The sequence below is a fragment of the Mirounga leonina genome, unplaced genomic scaffold (genome assembly GCF_011800145.1).
Source record: "Mirounga leonina isolate KUSES-001 unplaced genomic scaffold, KU_Mleo_1.0 Mir_174, whole genome shotgun sequence".
Classification (NCBI taxonomy): Eukaryota; Metazoa; Chordata; class Mammalia; order Carnivora; family Phocidae; genus Mirounga; species Mirounga leonina.
Window position 1 is genome coordinate 22099710 of NW_023270451.1, and position 14446 is coordinate 22114155.

General features: G+C 43.8%; 1 protein-coding gene across 1 annotated transcript in view; it reads left to right on the forward strand.

Moving 5' to 3' along the window:
• The window catches only part of COL1A2 (collagen type I alpha 2 chain), a 35449-nt gene that overhangs the window by 12583 nt on the left and 8420 nt on the right, over window positions 1–14446 (forward strand). The window contains exons 13-38 of the mRNA XM_035020590.1: window positions 444–488; window positions 781–834; window positions 933–977; window positions 1338–1391; window positions 1872–1970; window positions 2093–2137; window positions 2244–2342; window positions 2769–2822; window positions 2983–3090; window positions 3454–3507; window positions 3609–3707; window positions 4645–4698; window positions 5144–5242; window positions 5654–5707; window positions 6186–6239; window positions 6391–6444; window positions 6739–6792; window positions 7792–7836; window positions 9228–9326; window positions 10514–10621; window positions 11355–11408; window positions 12339–12392; window positions 13091–13144; window positions 13242–13295; window positions 13391–13498; window positions 13870–13923. Of these exons, the coding sequence (XP_034876481.1) occupies window positions 444–488; window positions 781–834; window positions 933–977; window positions 1338–1391; window positions 1872–1970; window positions 2093–2137; window positions 2244–2342; window positions 2769–2822; window positions 2983–3090; window positions 3454–3507; window positions 3609–3707; window positions 4645–4698; window positions 5144–5242; window positions 5654–5707; window positions 6186–6239; window positions 6391–6444; window positions 6739–6792; window positions 7792–7836; window positions 9228–9326; window positions 10514–10621; window positions 11355–11408; window positions 12339–12392; window positions 13091–13144; window positions 13242–13295; window positions 13391–13498; window positions 13870–13923 (1755 nt within the window). The remainder of the gene's footprint in view (window positions 1–443; window positions 489–780; window positions 835–932; window positions 978–1337; window positions 1392–1871; window positions 1971–2092; window positions 2138–2243; window positions 2343–2768; window positions 2823–2982; window positions 3091–3453; window positions 3508–3608; window positions 3708–4644; window positions 4699–5143; window positions 5243–5653; window positions 5708–6185; window positions 6240–6390; window positions 6445–6738; window positions 6793–7791; window positions 7837–9227; window positions 9327–10513; window positions 10622–11354; window positions 11409–12338; window positions 12393–13090; window positions 13145–13241; window positions 13296–13390; window positions 13499–13869; window positions 13924–14446) is intronic.

The window sequence follows — 14446 nt, forward strand, 5'->3', positions numbered from 1 at the left end:
TACTACAAAGCTTTAAATTTCCATGCATGTTTTACAAAAATGAAAATACCAAGTGTTAAAAATAACTTTAAAGAGGGTAAATGTGGTTCTATTGAAAGCAGTTTATCCTCTGCTGTCTCTATGATATCATTCCTGATACATAAGCCTAGTCAAAATGATACCCAAAATCTAAGGGGAAAGTAGAGCTGGGATACATAACCCTCAAATGACCACATCTCCCTAGTACTGTGACATTTGCTATTACCTATATTAAAAACTCGTATTTTAGAAATTTAAAAAATTTATGTGACTGGCATAATTGAGAAAGTCTATTTGTGTAAGAAATGTTACAAAATATATAAATGGTTCAAATTAAAATAATAGGGTAAAAATGACCCAATCAGGAAAAAAAAAATAATTGATACCTGTAACGAACAAAAACTCAATCCTTCTTTTCCACATAGGGTGAACCCGGTGCCCCTGGTGAAAATGGAACTCCAGGTCAAACAGTAAGTATCGATGACTTGATTGTAAATCTGAATGTGTACCCTCTGTGCAAGCTGGAACTTCTTTCATGTTTTTGCTAATTACCATTTCCCTCGGCATTGTACTCTTTGATATTTTTCTAATAACCTTCTGCATACTTAATTGAAATCCATTACCTTTTAGTTGGAATTAGAACAAGACCTATTTATTTCTAGTGGATTCTTGCACATGTGGGAAATTGGACAAAGCAAATGATGTCTGTGACATTTTTAAAATTAGCATTCTGGATTTCACTGAAAATATTTCTGCTTCTAGGGAGCCCGTGGGCTTCCTGGTGAGAGAGGACGCGTTGGTGCCCCTGGTCCAGCTGTGAGTGCTTCCGTTTTTGTCCCTTATCCTTTTAAAAACTCTTCTAATAACGGCCACTTAACTTTCCTCTTGACTTTGTCTCCTTATTTTCTTCACAGGGTGCCCGTGGAAGTGATGGAAGTGTGGGTCCTGTGGGTCCTGCTGTAAGTTTTGACACTGAAGAATTTGGAAGGGGTTGAGAGTGTGGGGTGGGAACTATCTTCTTTATTAATTTATAAAAAATAACACCATTTTAGACACCTTACCAAACGTTCTATGTGGTCTCTCGAAGGTTCTGTTTTTATAAGTACTACTATCCCTAGGGCTTTTCATTGCTACATAAAGTAAACTGTACCTCCCCTTGGATTCCTTGGATGTATCCCCTTTGGTATTAATGGCAACAGACTAGCTGTCCACTTTCTCTTTGCCAATATTAAATAAGATCAAGCCACTTCAATTTTCTGGTCTTGTGGTGTTAATTTGCTGGGAGGAAGTCTCTTTACCACATTCTACTTTGATTTCAGGGTCCCATTGGGTCTGCTGGCCCTCCAGGCTTTCCAGGTGCTCCTGGCCCCAAGGTAAAAACACTGCCGACCACTGTCATTACCTTGATCAACTTCTCGTTGTGATGGGAAAGATAGGCCCAGAGTTTGCAGATAGATAATTACACAACAGGGAACTTAATGAGTCCCCCTTTCAAAATGGCTGTAGAATGACCCGTGTTCTCACTCCAAGCTTGAAACAGTGTCTCTGTACTTGAGCCCAAGAACATAGGTAGAGAAGCCAACAAGGAAATGTGTTTTATGGGACCCCTCTGGGCTATGCTCCCAAACTAGTGAGGACCGGCTAGCTGAGAACTGGAGTCTCTATCACAGAGAGACAGAAGTAGGTGAAGGTGGTAGCCGAGAGGGAACTCAAATCCAAATCAGTGGTACCAAACCAGAGGAGGGAAATGATTGCAGTTCCCAAGAAAGATCATGGAACTTGCCGGCCTAAAAATGGAGATTCGCTCTTTCATTATTTGCAGACCGATGCCTCAGTGTCGTTCCCTCTCTTAGGGTGAACTCGGACCTGTTGGCAACCCTGGTCCTGCTGGTCCCGCGGGTCCCCGCGGTGAAGTAGGTCTTCCGGGTGTCTCCGGCCCCGTTGGACCTCCTGTAAGTAGCCCCCATCATTAACCCCACGGGGTGGGAGCAGGCAAAGGGCGCGAAGCTGGGCTCAAAGAAGAACGGAAACACTGCCCGTAGCCGACCGCCTTCTCCCTTCTTTCTGCTCACAGGGTAACCCTGGAGCCAACGGCCTGGCTGGTGCTAAGGGTGCTGCTGTGAGTATCTGGCTTTGGGGCGCTGCTCCGCCCTCAGAGGCACTTGGATGGGCGCCGCCTCGCCGGCCAGGCCCCTCGTGACCCGCCACGCCGCCTTCTCTTCCAGGGCCTGCCCGGTGTGGCTGGGGCTCCCGGCCTCCCTGGACCCCGCGGAATTCCCGGGCCTGTTGGCGCTGCTGGTGCTACTGGGGCCAGAGGACTCGTCGTAAGTGGTCGCCACCGCAGCGCTCCTCCTCCTGAGCGGCCAGCTCAGCTGTCATTTTGTCACCGTCCGGACTTCCTCTTGTGGTCTTAGCAGTTTTACGTTTCCTTTCCTGAGCATTTTTAGTCTGTATTACTTCTGTGAGTGCGTGCGCATGTCCATTCTCTCTGTCCGTGTGTCCGTGTGGGCGTCTCTCTCACACACACGCCCCCTGCTCTCCTGGAACACTCCCCAAAGGTCAGTGAGGTACATTTCTAGATCACTCAAGTCCTTTCAACGCAGCCAGCCCCGCCAGCTGTTTGAACATGCACCTTCTTACAGAACTTGAACTTCTCTTTATCTGGACCCATAAATATTCCAAGATGTTTGTCTGTGAGAGCGTTAAGGCACACGTTTGTCCTTTGACCACCGGTTTGTATCGAACCCTAGGGTGAGCCTGGTCCAGCTGGTTCCAAAGGAGAGAGCGGCAACAAGGGTGAGCCCGTAAGTAGTTCGATGATCACAGTTTTATGGATTTATTCCTTATTTGATCCAAAAAGTCCTACTTTTACTTTGTAAAAAAGGGATTACTTTTTCTCTGGCTGGATAGGACATAAGAATGATTTTTCCCATTCACTCCTTGTTTGCTTTTCTCACGAAACAGGGCTCTGCTGGGCCCCAAGGTCCTCCCGGTCCCAGTGGTGAAGAAGGAAAGAGAGGCCCCAACGGTGAAGCCGGATCCACTGGCCCCTCTGGACCTCCTGGGCTGAGAGTAGGTTCCAGATGCTCTTGATGCCCCGACACACCAGAGGGATCTGATGACACCCTTTCATTGGGAATTGGTCAGAATCACCGAGTGCGTTTTCTAGACGAAGGCAGCATCTGCTTTCCATCTGCTTTATTAAATCAGTGACTCTCAATGTGGTCTGGAAACGACGTTGACCTACTTTTGTAGACCTGCCTCCTCCACACATTCCTTCGGGGTTTGGGTGAAGTTTTTTGGCTTGGTTTTTTGTTTGTATCTCTCCCTTCAGGGCATCAAGATTTCTGGCATGCAGCCATGTTTCAATAAACGCTGCCCTATTGGATTCAAGGGTTTTCCCCAGTCTTTCCTGTTTCGTGTAATCTCTTACAGGGAGGTCCTGGTTCTCGTGGTCTTCCTGGAGCTGACGGCAGAGCTGGTGTCATGGTACGTTGTCCATTACTCCCTCCCGGGCAGGGACTATGATGCTGCTTTTGGTGGGTTTGTCCTTCGCTTCAGCATCCTCCCCTCTCCCTTCTGTTGAATAGGGCCCTCCTGGCCCTCGTGGTGCGACCGGCCCTGCTGGTGTCCGAGGTCCCAACGGAGATTCTGGTCGCCCTGGAGAGCCTGGCCTCATGGGGCCCCGAGTAAGTTTCAGATTGAAGCGGAGCAAGTCACACCTGGCACTGTTTCCTTTTTGAAAGGGAGGATTCATCTTTGAAGACAATAAAAAAGAAAAAACAATCATCCAAAGTAAATCTGTTAGTAGATTTGCTGATGGTTGCCTTTTTAATTTAACTTTATCAAAGCCCAGAGATATTTTTTACAGATTTGGTTAGGTCATAAATTTCCTATTTATTATTTGATCCAATGGCTGTGAGGTTTTTGGAAGAATAGATTTATTTTAATATATCCAAATTAGGTTGGTTCTCCTATCAGCATGAATCTTTTATCTCAATTTGTGAGTTTTATATAAGGTGTCCATGAAACGTATTAGGACTATACATTACCAGTGTATTAGACTCATAAGTGGAATCATTTTTCCAGCAATCACAAAGTGCTTTAATGTATTCAGCATCACACTAGCCATGGAGAAATGACCTTTAGATTCGTAGACACTCTAATCCATAGCAATAGAGTGATTTTTATTTTTTTTTGCCTCCATTATCTCTTATGGATGAATATCATCTGTAATTGTACCATAAACAAGTAATAAAGACACCAAATATAGCAATAAAAAATCCACTTTGGAAATCGCTTACTAAAAGTATTTGTTTTTCTATTATGAGGTAAATAACATGATACGTTTTGCCCATATAGTATATTGCTTCACACTTTGAGATATCCGTAAATGAATCAGTTGTGCTAAACTCCAATGAAAGGAAAGGCATAAAAAATAGAAGAAAGATTTCAGAGCTCTTTTCATACCTCCCAGCTAGTGGCTAATGCCCCTAATGATTTACCCTAGGCAACAAACAAGAAGTGGGGGGCGGGGGGGAGTGCTTTTGTGAGATTTTAATAAATTGGAGCCTCGAGTATGTGCGTTAAAGTGCCGACATGAAAGCATCCTCATTTACTTTATAGGGTTTTCCTGGTGCCCCTGGAAATGTTGGCCCAGCTGGTAAAGAAGGTCCCATGGTAAGACTTGCTCATTTTCCATTATATTTTCAAGGACACTTATTGCACCCTTATCAAGTCTATTCTGTGGCTTATTTATACATGAACACACTGAAAATAAATATCAGCCACATACCTCATCTGGGAACGCAAAGTAATAGATTGTAATTATGGAGTCCAGATGAACGCAGGACTGGAAGGAGGGAAGGAAAAAGAAAACCATGGCAGGGAAAATTGAAGAGGGTGACGAGGAGGGAATTGGGTACATACGAGATTGACTTGGTTGTGTGTGTACTGACATCCTATTTAGAAAAGGAAAATGGATTCATAATTTATTGACACTTTATCCCAGGAAGCTCTATGCATTCAGAGAATGATTCTGTTTCATCCTGTGGCAGCATCACAGGCTTGAGGTCGGGAGACCCTGGTCGATGCTGAGTGAACTTTACATAAACTCTGGTTTCAGGGCCTCCCTGGTATTGACGGCAGGCCTGGTCCGATTGGCCCATCTGGAGCAAGAGGAGAGCCTGGCAACATCGGATTCCCTGGACCCAAAGGCCCCGCCGTAAGAACACCACCCCCTTTCCTCCCTCAGCCCTTCTGTGCCGCCTTTCACCCAAACTCGGTTTCTCTGCTATCCTCGGTCCACTCTACCTCAAGGGCCAGGTCGGGGAGGAGGGGGATCCCTTTCAACACAAGAACACTGCAAGCCCCTTAGCACATTAACAGTTGATCTCCAGAATACCACTGTACACCTGATGGAAATCCGTCTCCGGAGTCTGCGCCCCTGCAGACACAGGTGTGCCTTATTGTACTTGGAGGTGCAAGATGATGGGTCGTGCCTTAGCTAACGGAATTCAAAGACTAGGAACCTTAAAAAAGAAAGGAAAAGCAAAGCAAGCAAGAAATTGACATGTCAGAATTGTCATGCTTAATTTGACATGAAGTGTGTACTTTTTTTTAATGTTTATCATAGGGTGATCCTGGCAAAGCTGGTGAGAAGGGTCATGCTGGTCTTGCTGGTGCTCGGGTAGGTGCTGACTTTGAGTATCTGCCCACGTAGTGTTCACTTAGGAAACACCCATTCTTTGAGGCCATCTGATATAATTCTGTCATTTTCTTTTCAAAATGGCATCCCCAAAGATCGTTTTACTGTCACAAAATGTCTTTTTTTTCTTTTTCAACCACACTTATAAGGCACTGGATGGAGCTCTAACAAATCAGAATGTGTCTTAGGTCAAAATTATTTATGGCCACATTTGATTTTTATTTAATTTATTCTAGGATTAAAAAGCTATGCATATGTTAGTAACATTCTCTGGCCTTCATAGATTGCCCTCCATCCATGGACTTCCCACAAGCCATACCAAAAGTTGGTATTTGGACAGGGGACCCACAATGAGTCATGCTAAGATGATACGCTTCGTATCATGCTAAGATGAGGCTTCGAGTCTTCTTAAACTGTCTGACTCACAGGTAACGCTGAGCCTTTCTGTGACCTATTGTAGGGTGCTCCAGGTCCTGATGGAAACAATGGTGCTCAGGGGCCTCCTGGACCACAGGTGAGTATTTCTCCCATTCTTGTCCTTTGCTGCCCTGAATGAATCTAGTCCTGCCAAATGACCATCTTTTTTTCCGGTCCAAACGTTATCTAGGTAGAGAGCAATGGGGGCATACATCTCTACTTAACGCTATCTTTACTATTACTTTCAGGGTGTCCAAGGTGGAAAAGGTGAACAAGGTCCCGCTGGTCCTCCAGGCTTCCAGGTAAGTCAACTGAGACAGAATACTGCCTCTGGTCAGACTAGCCGGCTATCAATCTCCATCGCACTGCCCCCCCTCCCCACCCCCCCGCCCCAGCACACAGAGCATGATTTCAGAACTGAAGTAAAGAAGGGCCCACTTTTTTCAAGGCAAACTTTTGTGTAACTCTTTAATAACACAGAATAGTTCGTGATCATGTCGATATCAGATAGTATCCAGAAAAAACTAATTATTAGCAAATCCTCTGAATAGAGCCGTAAGATGGAAATTTGTGGGTTTTTTTTTTTTTTCATCTAGGGTCTGCCTGGCCCCGCAGGTACAGCTGGTGAAGCTGGCAAACCAGGAGAAAGGGTGAGTAAAAACAAGGGATAGTAGGCTCAGCGGAACTTGGGACTCCACCCCCCACCCAATAGCGACCGCCTGACTGCAGTGCACTTATAATATGCAAAAAGAAACTTCGTATTTCATATGTTAATGATAGCGTTCTACTTAAGCTGGTACTTTGGAGAGAATAAACCCAGTTACTCTGTGCTCTCTCGTTGGAATAACAACTCCTTTGTTTTAAAGACTGAATGAAACACTGCACTATGAAAGGAAAATATATCAATGAACATTCCATTTAATAGCCTTACTTTTTGTATGGTTCTTGGTAACGTTAACATGCAAATTATTTCCTTTCCCATGGTGAAAAAGTAAATGCACTGCTTTTCCATCAAACTAGACCCTGAAAAATTGCGTTTAATGTTTTTCTTGGCATTCAGACATGACACTGCTAGCCACAGTCAGGGCAGGAGTTCTGAGTCATTTTCTCTGATAATTGTGATGAATGTGCCTCAATTCAGTTACATTCTGTGGCCTGGTCTCCTTTGTCAACAGTGGGGCACATTAAGGAGACAGCTGGTCAGTAATAAAGGAGATACACTTGGGTATACAATTAACTAGGTAATGTGCAGAATATGATCATTTCTATTAAGAAAGCAGTCTGTTATGTAACTAAAAATAGGCAGTGTCTGATATTGTTCATCATTATTTATCATATTATCAAATGAGATAGTGTGTTTTGTCATTTTTTTTAAAGTAATTAAGTAATGGAAACTCAAATTTTCTGATATCAGGTTCTAGCATAGAAATATCTTTGATAGCAATGGAATTCTCACTTTTTGTATCTGTCCGTATACAACTGCAAACTCTCTTGTTCCTCATAGCCCTGTACTTTTATGCGCTCAGGGAGCTAGAGGGTAGCTGGCTTTGCTCGGCTATTTTGAAACTTATCTAAATATCATAATCATAAGTGGATTTCGAGAACATATACACACTTCATGATTTATTTCTGTATCATGTTCTGCCTAGGGTCTCCCTGGTGAATTTGGTCTCCCTGGTCCTGCTGGTCCAAGAGTAAGTGTTTTTTAATTTACTTTCATAAACTTTGGGCAATGTGTTTTTTTTTTTTTTTTTAAAGATTTTATTTATTTATTTGACAGAGAGAGACACAGCGAGAGAGGGAACACAAGCAGGGGGAGTGGGAGAGGGAGAAGCAGGCTTCCCGCGGAGCAGGGAGCCCGATGCGGGGCTCGATCCCAGGACCCTGGGATCATGACCTGAGCTGAAGGCAGACGCTTAACGACTGAGCCACCCAGGCGCCCCTGGGCAATGTGTTTTTAAAACGTAGTGCTTTCTCTTAAAAGCTATTGATGACCTTGCAACAAGTTCCTGACACTCTTCTGTAGTCAAATATAATCTGTAGAGAACATGTGATTTCTAATTGAAAGTAGACTTTTTTTATTTAATTACTCATATTTCTTAGCCAAAACCCACGCAGTTACAAGAAACATAAATGACCTAATACATGTATTATATTCAGTAATTTATATAGACAAGTATGATGTATTTATGAAAGTGGCTCAACCTGACAAGGAAAAGTAATATCTTACTGAGATTTAAAATCAATTTTTGTAATGTGTGTTGATGTTCAGTCTAAAGCTGAAATCATGAATCTGCTTGTACAAAAAAATAGATTTAGTTTGTCTGTGGTCATTAGAATAACTGGAATGATGAGTTTGCCCCTCAAGTATCCTGTTACATGGTTAGTTACCATATATCTAGGATGCCCAAACAAATTTAGTATCATAGAACCAGAATTATAACAAGGGCCTTTGAAAATGGTTACAGTGTGGACTACATACGTGTTAAATATTCTGGCCCATGGAATACCTTGTCATGGTGATACCGATATGCAATTGGGAGAAATTTAGATAGGTAGATAGATTGATATACACATGCAGACACACATACACATATATATCCTGTTAAGTATTATAACTGTTCATCACTCTTGCCTAAGATTAGAAAAAGGGAGGGTAGCTATGAGAATATCTAATCCTATCTACACCTAGCATTGCTATTCTCCTAAAACGACACAATCTTTCGTATGAATACCACGCATAACTGGCATTTATTTTTACCTATGGATCTATTACAAAAAGAGCCAAAAAAAAAAAAAAAAAAAAAGAATGAGTTCCAAGGTTGAATATTCTAGAAGAAAAACATTCTGGAGTTGTAGCCACAGAACATTAAAGCTGAATGAGACTTTGGAGATTATCTCATCCCATCCATTCATTTTGCTGGTAGAGAAATTAAGGAAAAATAGTTATAATTTGTTAATGGCAGAAACAGGATTCAAAAGCTTAAAAACTATGAACTCTGATGTGTAAAATGGTATCCCTGAAAGCTATGAAGAGTGCAACACTTTAATTTCTCTCTCTCCCCCCCCTTTTTTTTTTTAACAGGGGGAGCGTGGGCCCCCTGGAGAAAGTGGTGCTGCTGGTCCTTCTGGTCCTATTGGGAGCCGAGGTCCTTCTGGACCCCCTGGGTCCGATGGAAACAAGGTAAAATTTTCTGTTCTCTCACGCTGCTTTGGCCCACTATAGAGTAACTAGGTCGTTTACAATAGGAAATGAATTGTTTTTCAGATTTTTTTATTCCTACTCTGTGATGATTTCCATCACAGTGAATGACAATCTGATTCCAGTGGACTTGAATTATTCCAAAAGAAAGGAAGTCCCAGTGTTCTACAGACATAAATGAATTAGTATGGGTTTTTACTGTCGTGTCATCACACTGCTTATACTTTGGTTTTAATCTAGAAACATCACATACATTTGGACACTGTTTTTAAGAACAAAGTTTCACCTTCTCACCATCCCACTTCAGAGAGTACAATTTCCAAAGATAGTCCAAATTTTAATAGTAAGAGAGGTGAAAACTAACTGGACAATACATTCATTCCCCAAAACACAAGCCTGACAATTTGAGTTTCAAAATAGAATCTGGTTTACATTTTAAAATAGGTGGAATGACACATTTCTGAAAAACAGATTACTTTAACCACAGTAAAGAGAAGGCATTTCCTATTACTCCTGATTTCTTACCTTGCAGGGAGGCGGGAGGGAAATGCAAGGATTACCTGCAAAAAGCTATTTTGGTCGGTGGAAGGATATCAGAAAAAAATAAAAAGCTAAGACAGAGAGAGGAAACAAGAAAGAGAACACGGTCCGGAGGATGGTACTCTCAAAGAGTTTTCTCTTAGAAGTTAGTCAATAGGTCTGAAGGATGTGGAATTGTAGGGTTTTTATATAAAGTGGAAGCTTATAGTCCCCACTCTTAAGGAGATTAAAATGTAAACATCTCCCCAGTTGACGAGGTTTCTCTCCACATTTCCTGTGTGGGCTAAGAGACTTATCCTTGAAAAAGGTTTGTGGGCAAACATTTTTCACTCTGCGCCTCCTATTGTCCGGGGCCTCCTCTTTGCCGTGCCTGCCTGCCTGCAGACCAGGAGCGGGTCAGAGAAAACCCGCCGCCCCCCACTCCCACTCCTCTTCTCTTCAGCCACAGTGTCATTAATAACATCTCCCTCGGTTACAGTCTCCCTGCTTTTCAATAGCCCTCCTTTGTGTCTCTAAGCAGGCAAGAATGCGACCTATTAAATGTTTAAATTGGAATCCTTCAAGAGTTCGGGTCCTCGTTTTCTTCTTTTGCCGCCGACATAATTGATTTCACGTGTGTTTGATTCCAGGGTGAACCTGGTGTGCTCGGCGCTCCGGGCACCGCGGGTCCATCGGGTCCCGGCGGCCTCCCAGGAGAGCGGGGTGCTGCCGGCACACCTGGAGGCAAGGGCGAGAAGGTACGCTCTCAGTGCTGGCCCTTAACACGTGCGCTTGAGGAGCTCTAGCGAAGCAGGCTGGGGTTTGGTGTCTGGTGGTCTGGTTTTTGGTGTTTTGTTTTTTGGGTTTTGGTTTTTTTTTTTTTTTGCAATTCTTGGTAGGTGGGCTGGTAGCATTTTGATATCTATCTCTACCCATTTCCCTCTGCCACCTAGCACCTACGCATTTCTAAACTCACTAATCTGGCCAAATTGCTTGCTACCATGGAATTTCACGCAAACAGATGGTGTTGAGTAATACATGAGGCTCATTTTAATGCCGCGAACAAGCCTGCCTCATCCGGCCCTAATTAACGGGAAGGAGCTACGCTGAACAGCTGTCCAACGTGCCGCGGCATCAGTTCCGCCGTAAGAGAGATCGGGCGCCGGAGCCCATTGTGATGTTGCCTTGTCACTCCGTCCCCAGGAATCTGTACCTTGCTTGGTTATGCTGCAGAAGACGGGCTGGAAATTAGAAAGGAATATTTAACAATAATCTGGAGAGGGCCCTGAATTATTTTTTCCTTATATATATATATATTTTTTTTTTTTTTTTCCTCCTTCAACATCCTAGAGAAGAGTAGGGACTCGAAGACATTGCCAAACGTTAAATGACTGAAGGTGTATAGGATTTTCTGTAAAAAACACTGCAGATACACTTTGATTCAAAAATGTGGCCGGAAAACCAAAAGTTGCTCTTGCTTTATACTTTCAGGGTGAAACTGGTCTCCGAGGGGAAGTTGGTAACCCAGGCAGAGATGGTGCCCGTGTGAGTAGAATTTTGTTTGTACTTAGACTGTTGTTTTTACATTTCACTCGAGTTGAGCAGCTTTCCAAAACTGAACTGACAAAAGGAGGATCCAGGTTTAGTAAGAATCTTCCTTTCCTTCCTGGATCATTTAACATGTTCCAAAAGAAAGATTCAACAGAACTTAGCCCTTTGAAAATCATAACGTGAATAATTTTCTACCTTCCTTAGTGTTAACTATACCAAGTGCAAATTATAAACCAAAAGCTCTAGGTTTAATAGAACTTTTAAGTGATTGTTTATTATAGAACTTTGGGGAAGAAAAAACAAAACAATAACTCTTATATTTTACGAAGCCAGAATCCAGAACCTCTAACAAAGGTCCCATTTATTCAAATGCGTGTCCTAAGATTTACCACTCAAAGAGCAGCCCCAGTGATTAGCTGTTAATGCCACGGAGATGCCAAAGATCATCCCATGAAGGGATAATAACGCTACCTCGAGCGTTGGCAACATGGCTCTTCCGGGCCGTCGGCTGCCTTGGCTCTTCTCCTCCTCCCCTTCCCTCAGAGCTGATAACTCACTCCGGCACATTGAAAATCGTCCTTTCTCTGAATCCCACAGCCTTGGCGGTTTTCAAACAAGGCTACTCATTTGCTGCTCTCCGGGGAGCTTGACAAGAGCAGAGAGTTCGGGATCTCCCCAGTTCCTAACCCGCCTTGACGTCCACATTTCCATCCCCTCCGATCACTGGGGTACTTTCCTCCCGAGAGCCGCTTCTGGTAGTTTTGACAATTAGAACTGAAGTGCATCGAAGGCTTTCTCGATGTCCACCCCGAGTGTGCAGTGACAGCGCTCGGTCACGGTCTGAGCACAGCGAGGGCGAATGGCAGGGTGACTTTTGATGGCCTGGGGGTGTAATTAATAAGACTCGTTTCCTTTCGGTGCTAGGGTGCCCCTGGTGCTGTGGGTGCCCCTGGTCCTGCTGGAGCCACTGGTGACCGGGTAAGCATGCGTTTTCACGGAGCCAACTGCAGCATCGAGCGTCTCCTGCCCGCCCTCGCCCCAGAGAGCCCCCGCAGTTCATTTTTATGACTTGGTGTAAAGCCTGCTTATTTAAAAACCTGTCTGTTGTGATGGGGCCGCAGGAAACAAATGCTATGTGTTTAAAGTCCTCTTTCCCTTCCTAGAGATGTGCCAGCTAGCTGATCTGTACTTTAATCCCTATCATTTGTTTTAAAGACTTTCCCTGTTGCCCATTAACGATATCCTAATGTACTGAGCCGCCTCAAAGCCTTCAATTGTAAAAAATCAATAAAATACATAGTGTGCCCATTTCACATCGAATAGTCCCCTTAAAATAGACCTTATTTATTGTACTGCACAGATTGCAGCAAATAGATCAGCTCTGTGTCCATCTAAAAATTAAAATGTCCTCCTCCTCCTCGTATTGTGGGCACTGATTTATCGTGTTTTTGCAAGTGTATGACCAATACCACTTCAACCCCCCAAATGAATACAACATTAAGCACAGTAAGAATGCATTTTATTTTACTCCCTGAGATGTGCATTAGTTTTCTCTTCTGACACACACTGCAAACTCTGACAAGAAGCCCACTCTCTACCACCGGTACCTCTCCCCACCTCCTCTGTGAGCGTCGATGTGAAGCCCATTGACAAACTCCTCTTTGGTCCCGTTATAGGGTGAAGCCGGTCCTGCCGGTTCTGCCGGTCCTGCCGGTCCTCGTGGTAGCCCTGTAAGTGGAAACCTGGGGCATCTGGGGCACTCGGAACTTTCAGACCTTAACGAAGCTAAGATCGCTGTGACATTCTTAAACCCCTTCTCCCACCTAGGGTGAACGTGGTGAGGTTGGTCCCGCTGGCCCCAATGGATTTGCTGGTCCTGCTGTAAGTATCCTATGATGCAGGTTAATCCGAAAAGATCCCAAGGTGGCAAGTAGAATGAGCTGGAACGCCTAACGCCGACTCTTCCTCTCTACCAGGGTGCTGCTGGTCAACCTGGTGCTAAAGGAGAGAGAGGAACCAAAGGGCCCAAGGGTGAAAATGGTCCTGTCGGTCCCACAGGCCCCGTCGGATCTGCTGGCCCATCTGTAAGTTGAATTCACTGGTGGTCAACACAGCCTGTGTCAGTACCCAGGAAATCCAACAGTTCAACATAGATCAATCAAGTGCCTGCTGTATCCCGGGAACATACGAGATAGAAGATGATGTAAAAAATAAGAATTAACATTTGCATTCCACTCTATAATCTGTAAACATTTCATAAACATCTCCTCTCACTTCTTTGGTATAGCCCCATGAGGGTGGTCACACTGAAGGACATTTATGACGCAGATCATCATTTTTAATTTCTGGATTGGCTTCTCACAGACATGGGAATGATACCTTCAAAGAAAAAAGCAACATTTATAAGAACGGTCTTGTGATTTGACTCCATGTTTTTTTGTTTGTTTCCATTTAGGGTCCAAATGGTCCCCCTGGTCCTGCTGGAAGTCGTGGTGATGGCGGCCCCCCTGTGAGTATTCACAATGGACTCTGATAACGTGACTTTCTTTAGAATCTATTAAAAACAACTTGAAAGTTTGGAGATTTTTGGTTAATTCTGAACTATAATAAGGAGACTCTTGAGATCCAAGTTCACTTCTTTCAGAGAAATTCTGATATTGAAGTTACCGTTAGATCATGGGCTACTAACTTAATCCCAGCTGGAACTCAATGCAGTGTATGTTGCTACCACCTCACCTGAGGTAATAACCAAAGTTAACCCCAGGCTGTTTAATTGCGCAATGGATAAAAAATAATTTCTCTGGTACCGCCTGTCCTTTTACTGATGCCCCCCTTCTCCTGCCTGACCATGCCCTTTCTCTTGGCGCCCAGTGCTGTTATACTGACTCCTTCAGGACCCGGACCTCCCTAGGAATGAACTGCACTGACTCCTTCCTGCTCTCATTGGACAGCAGTTAATACTCTTGGTCTTTGGTTGTACCTTCCTCTGGAAACAAAAGTACTTATCCAGTGTCCATGTCCTTCGCACCCCT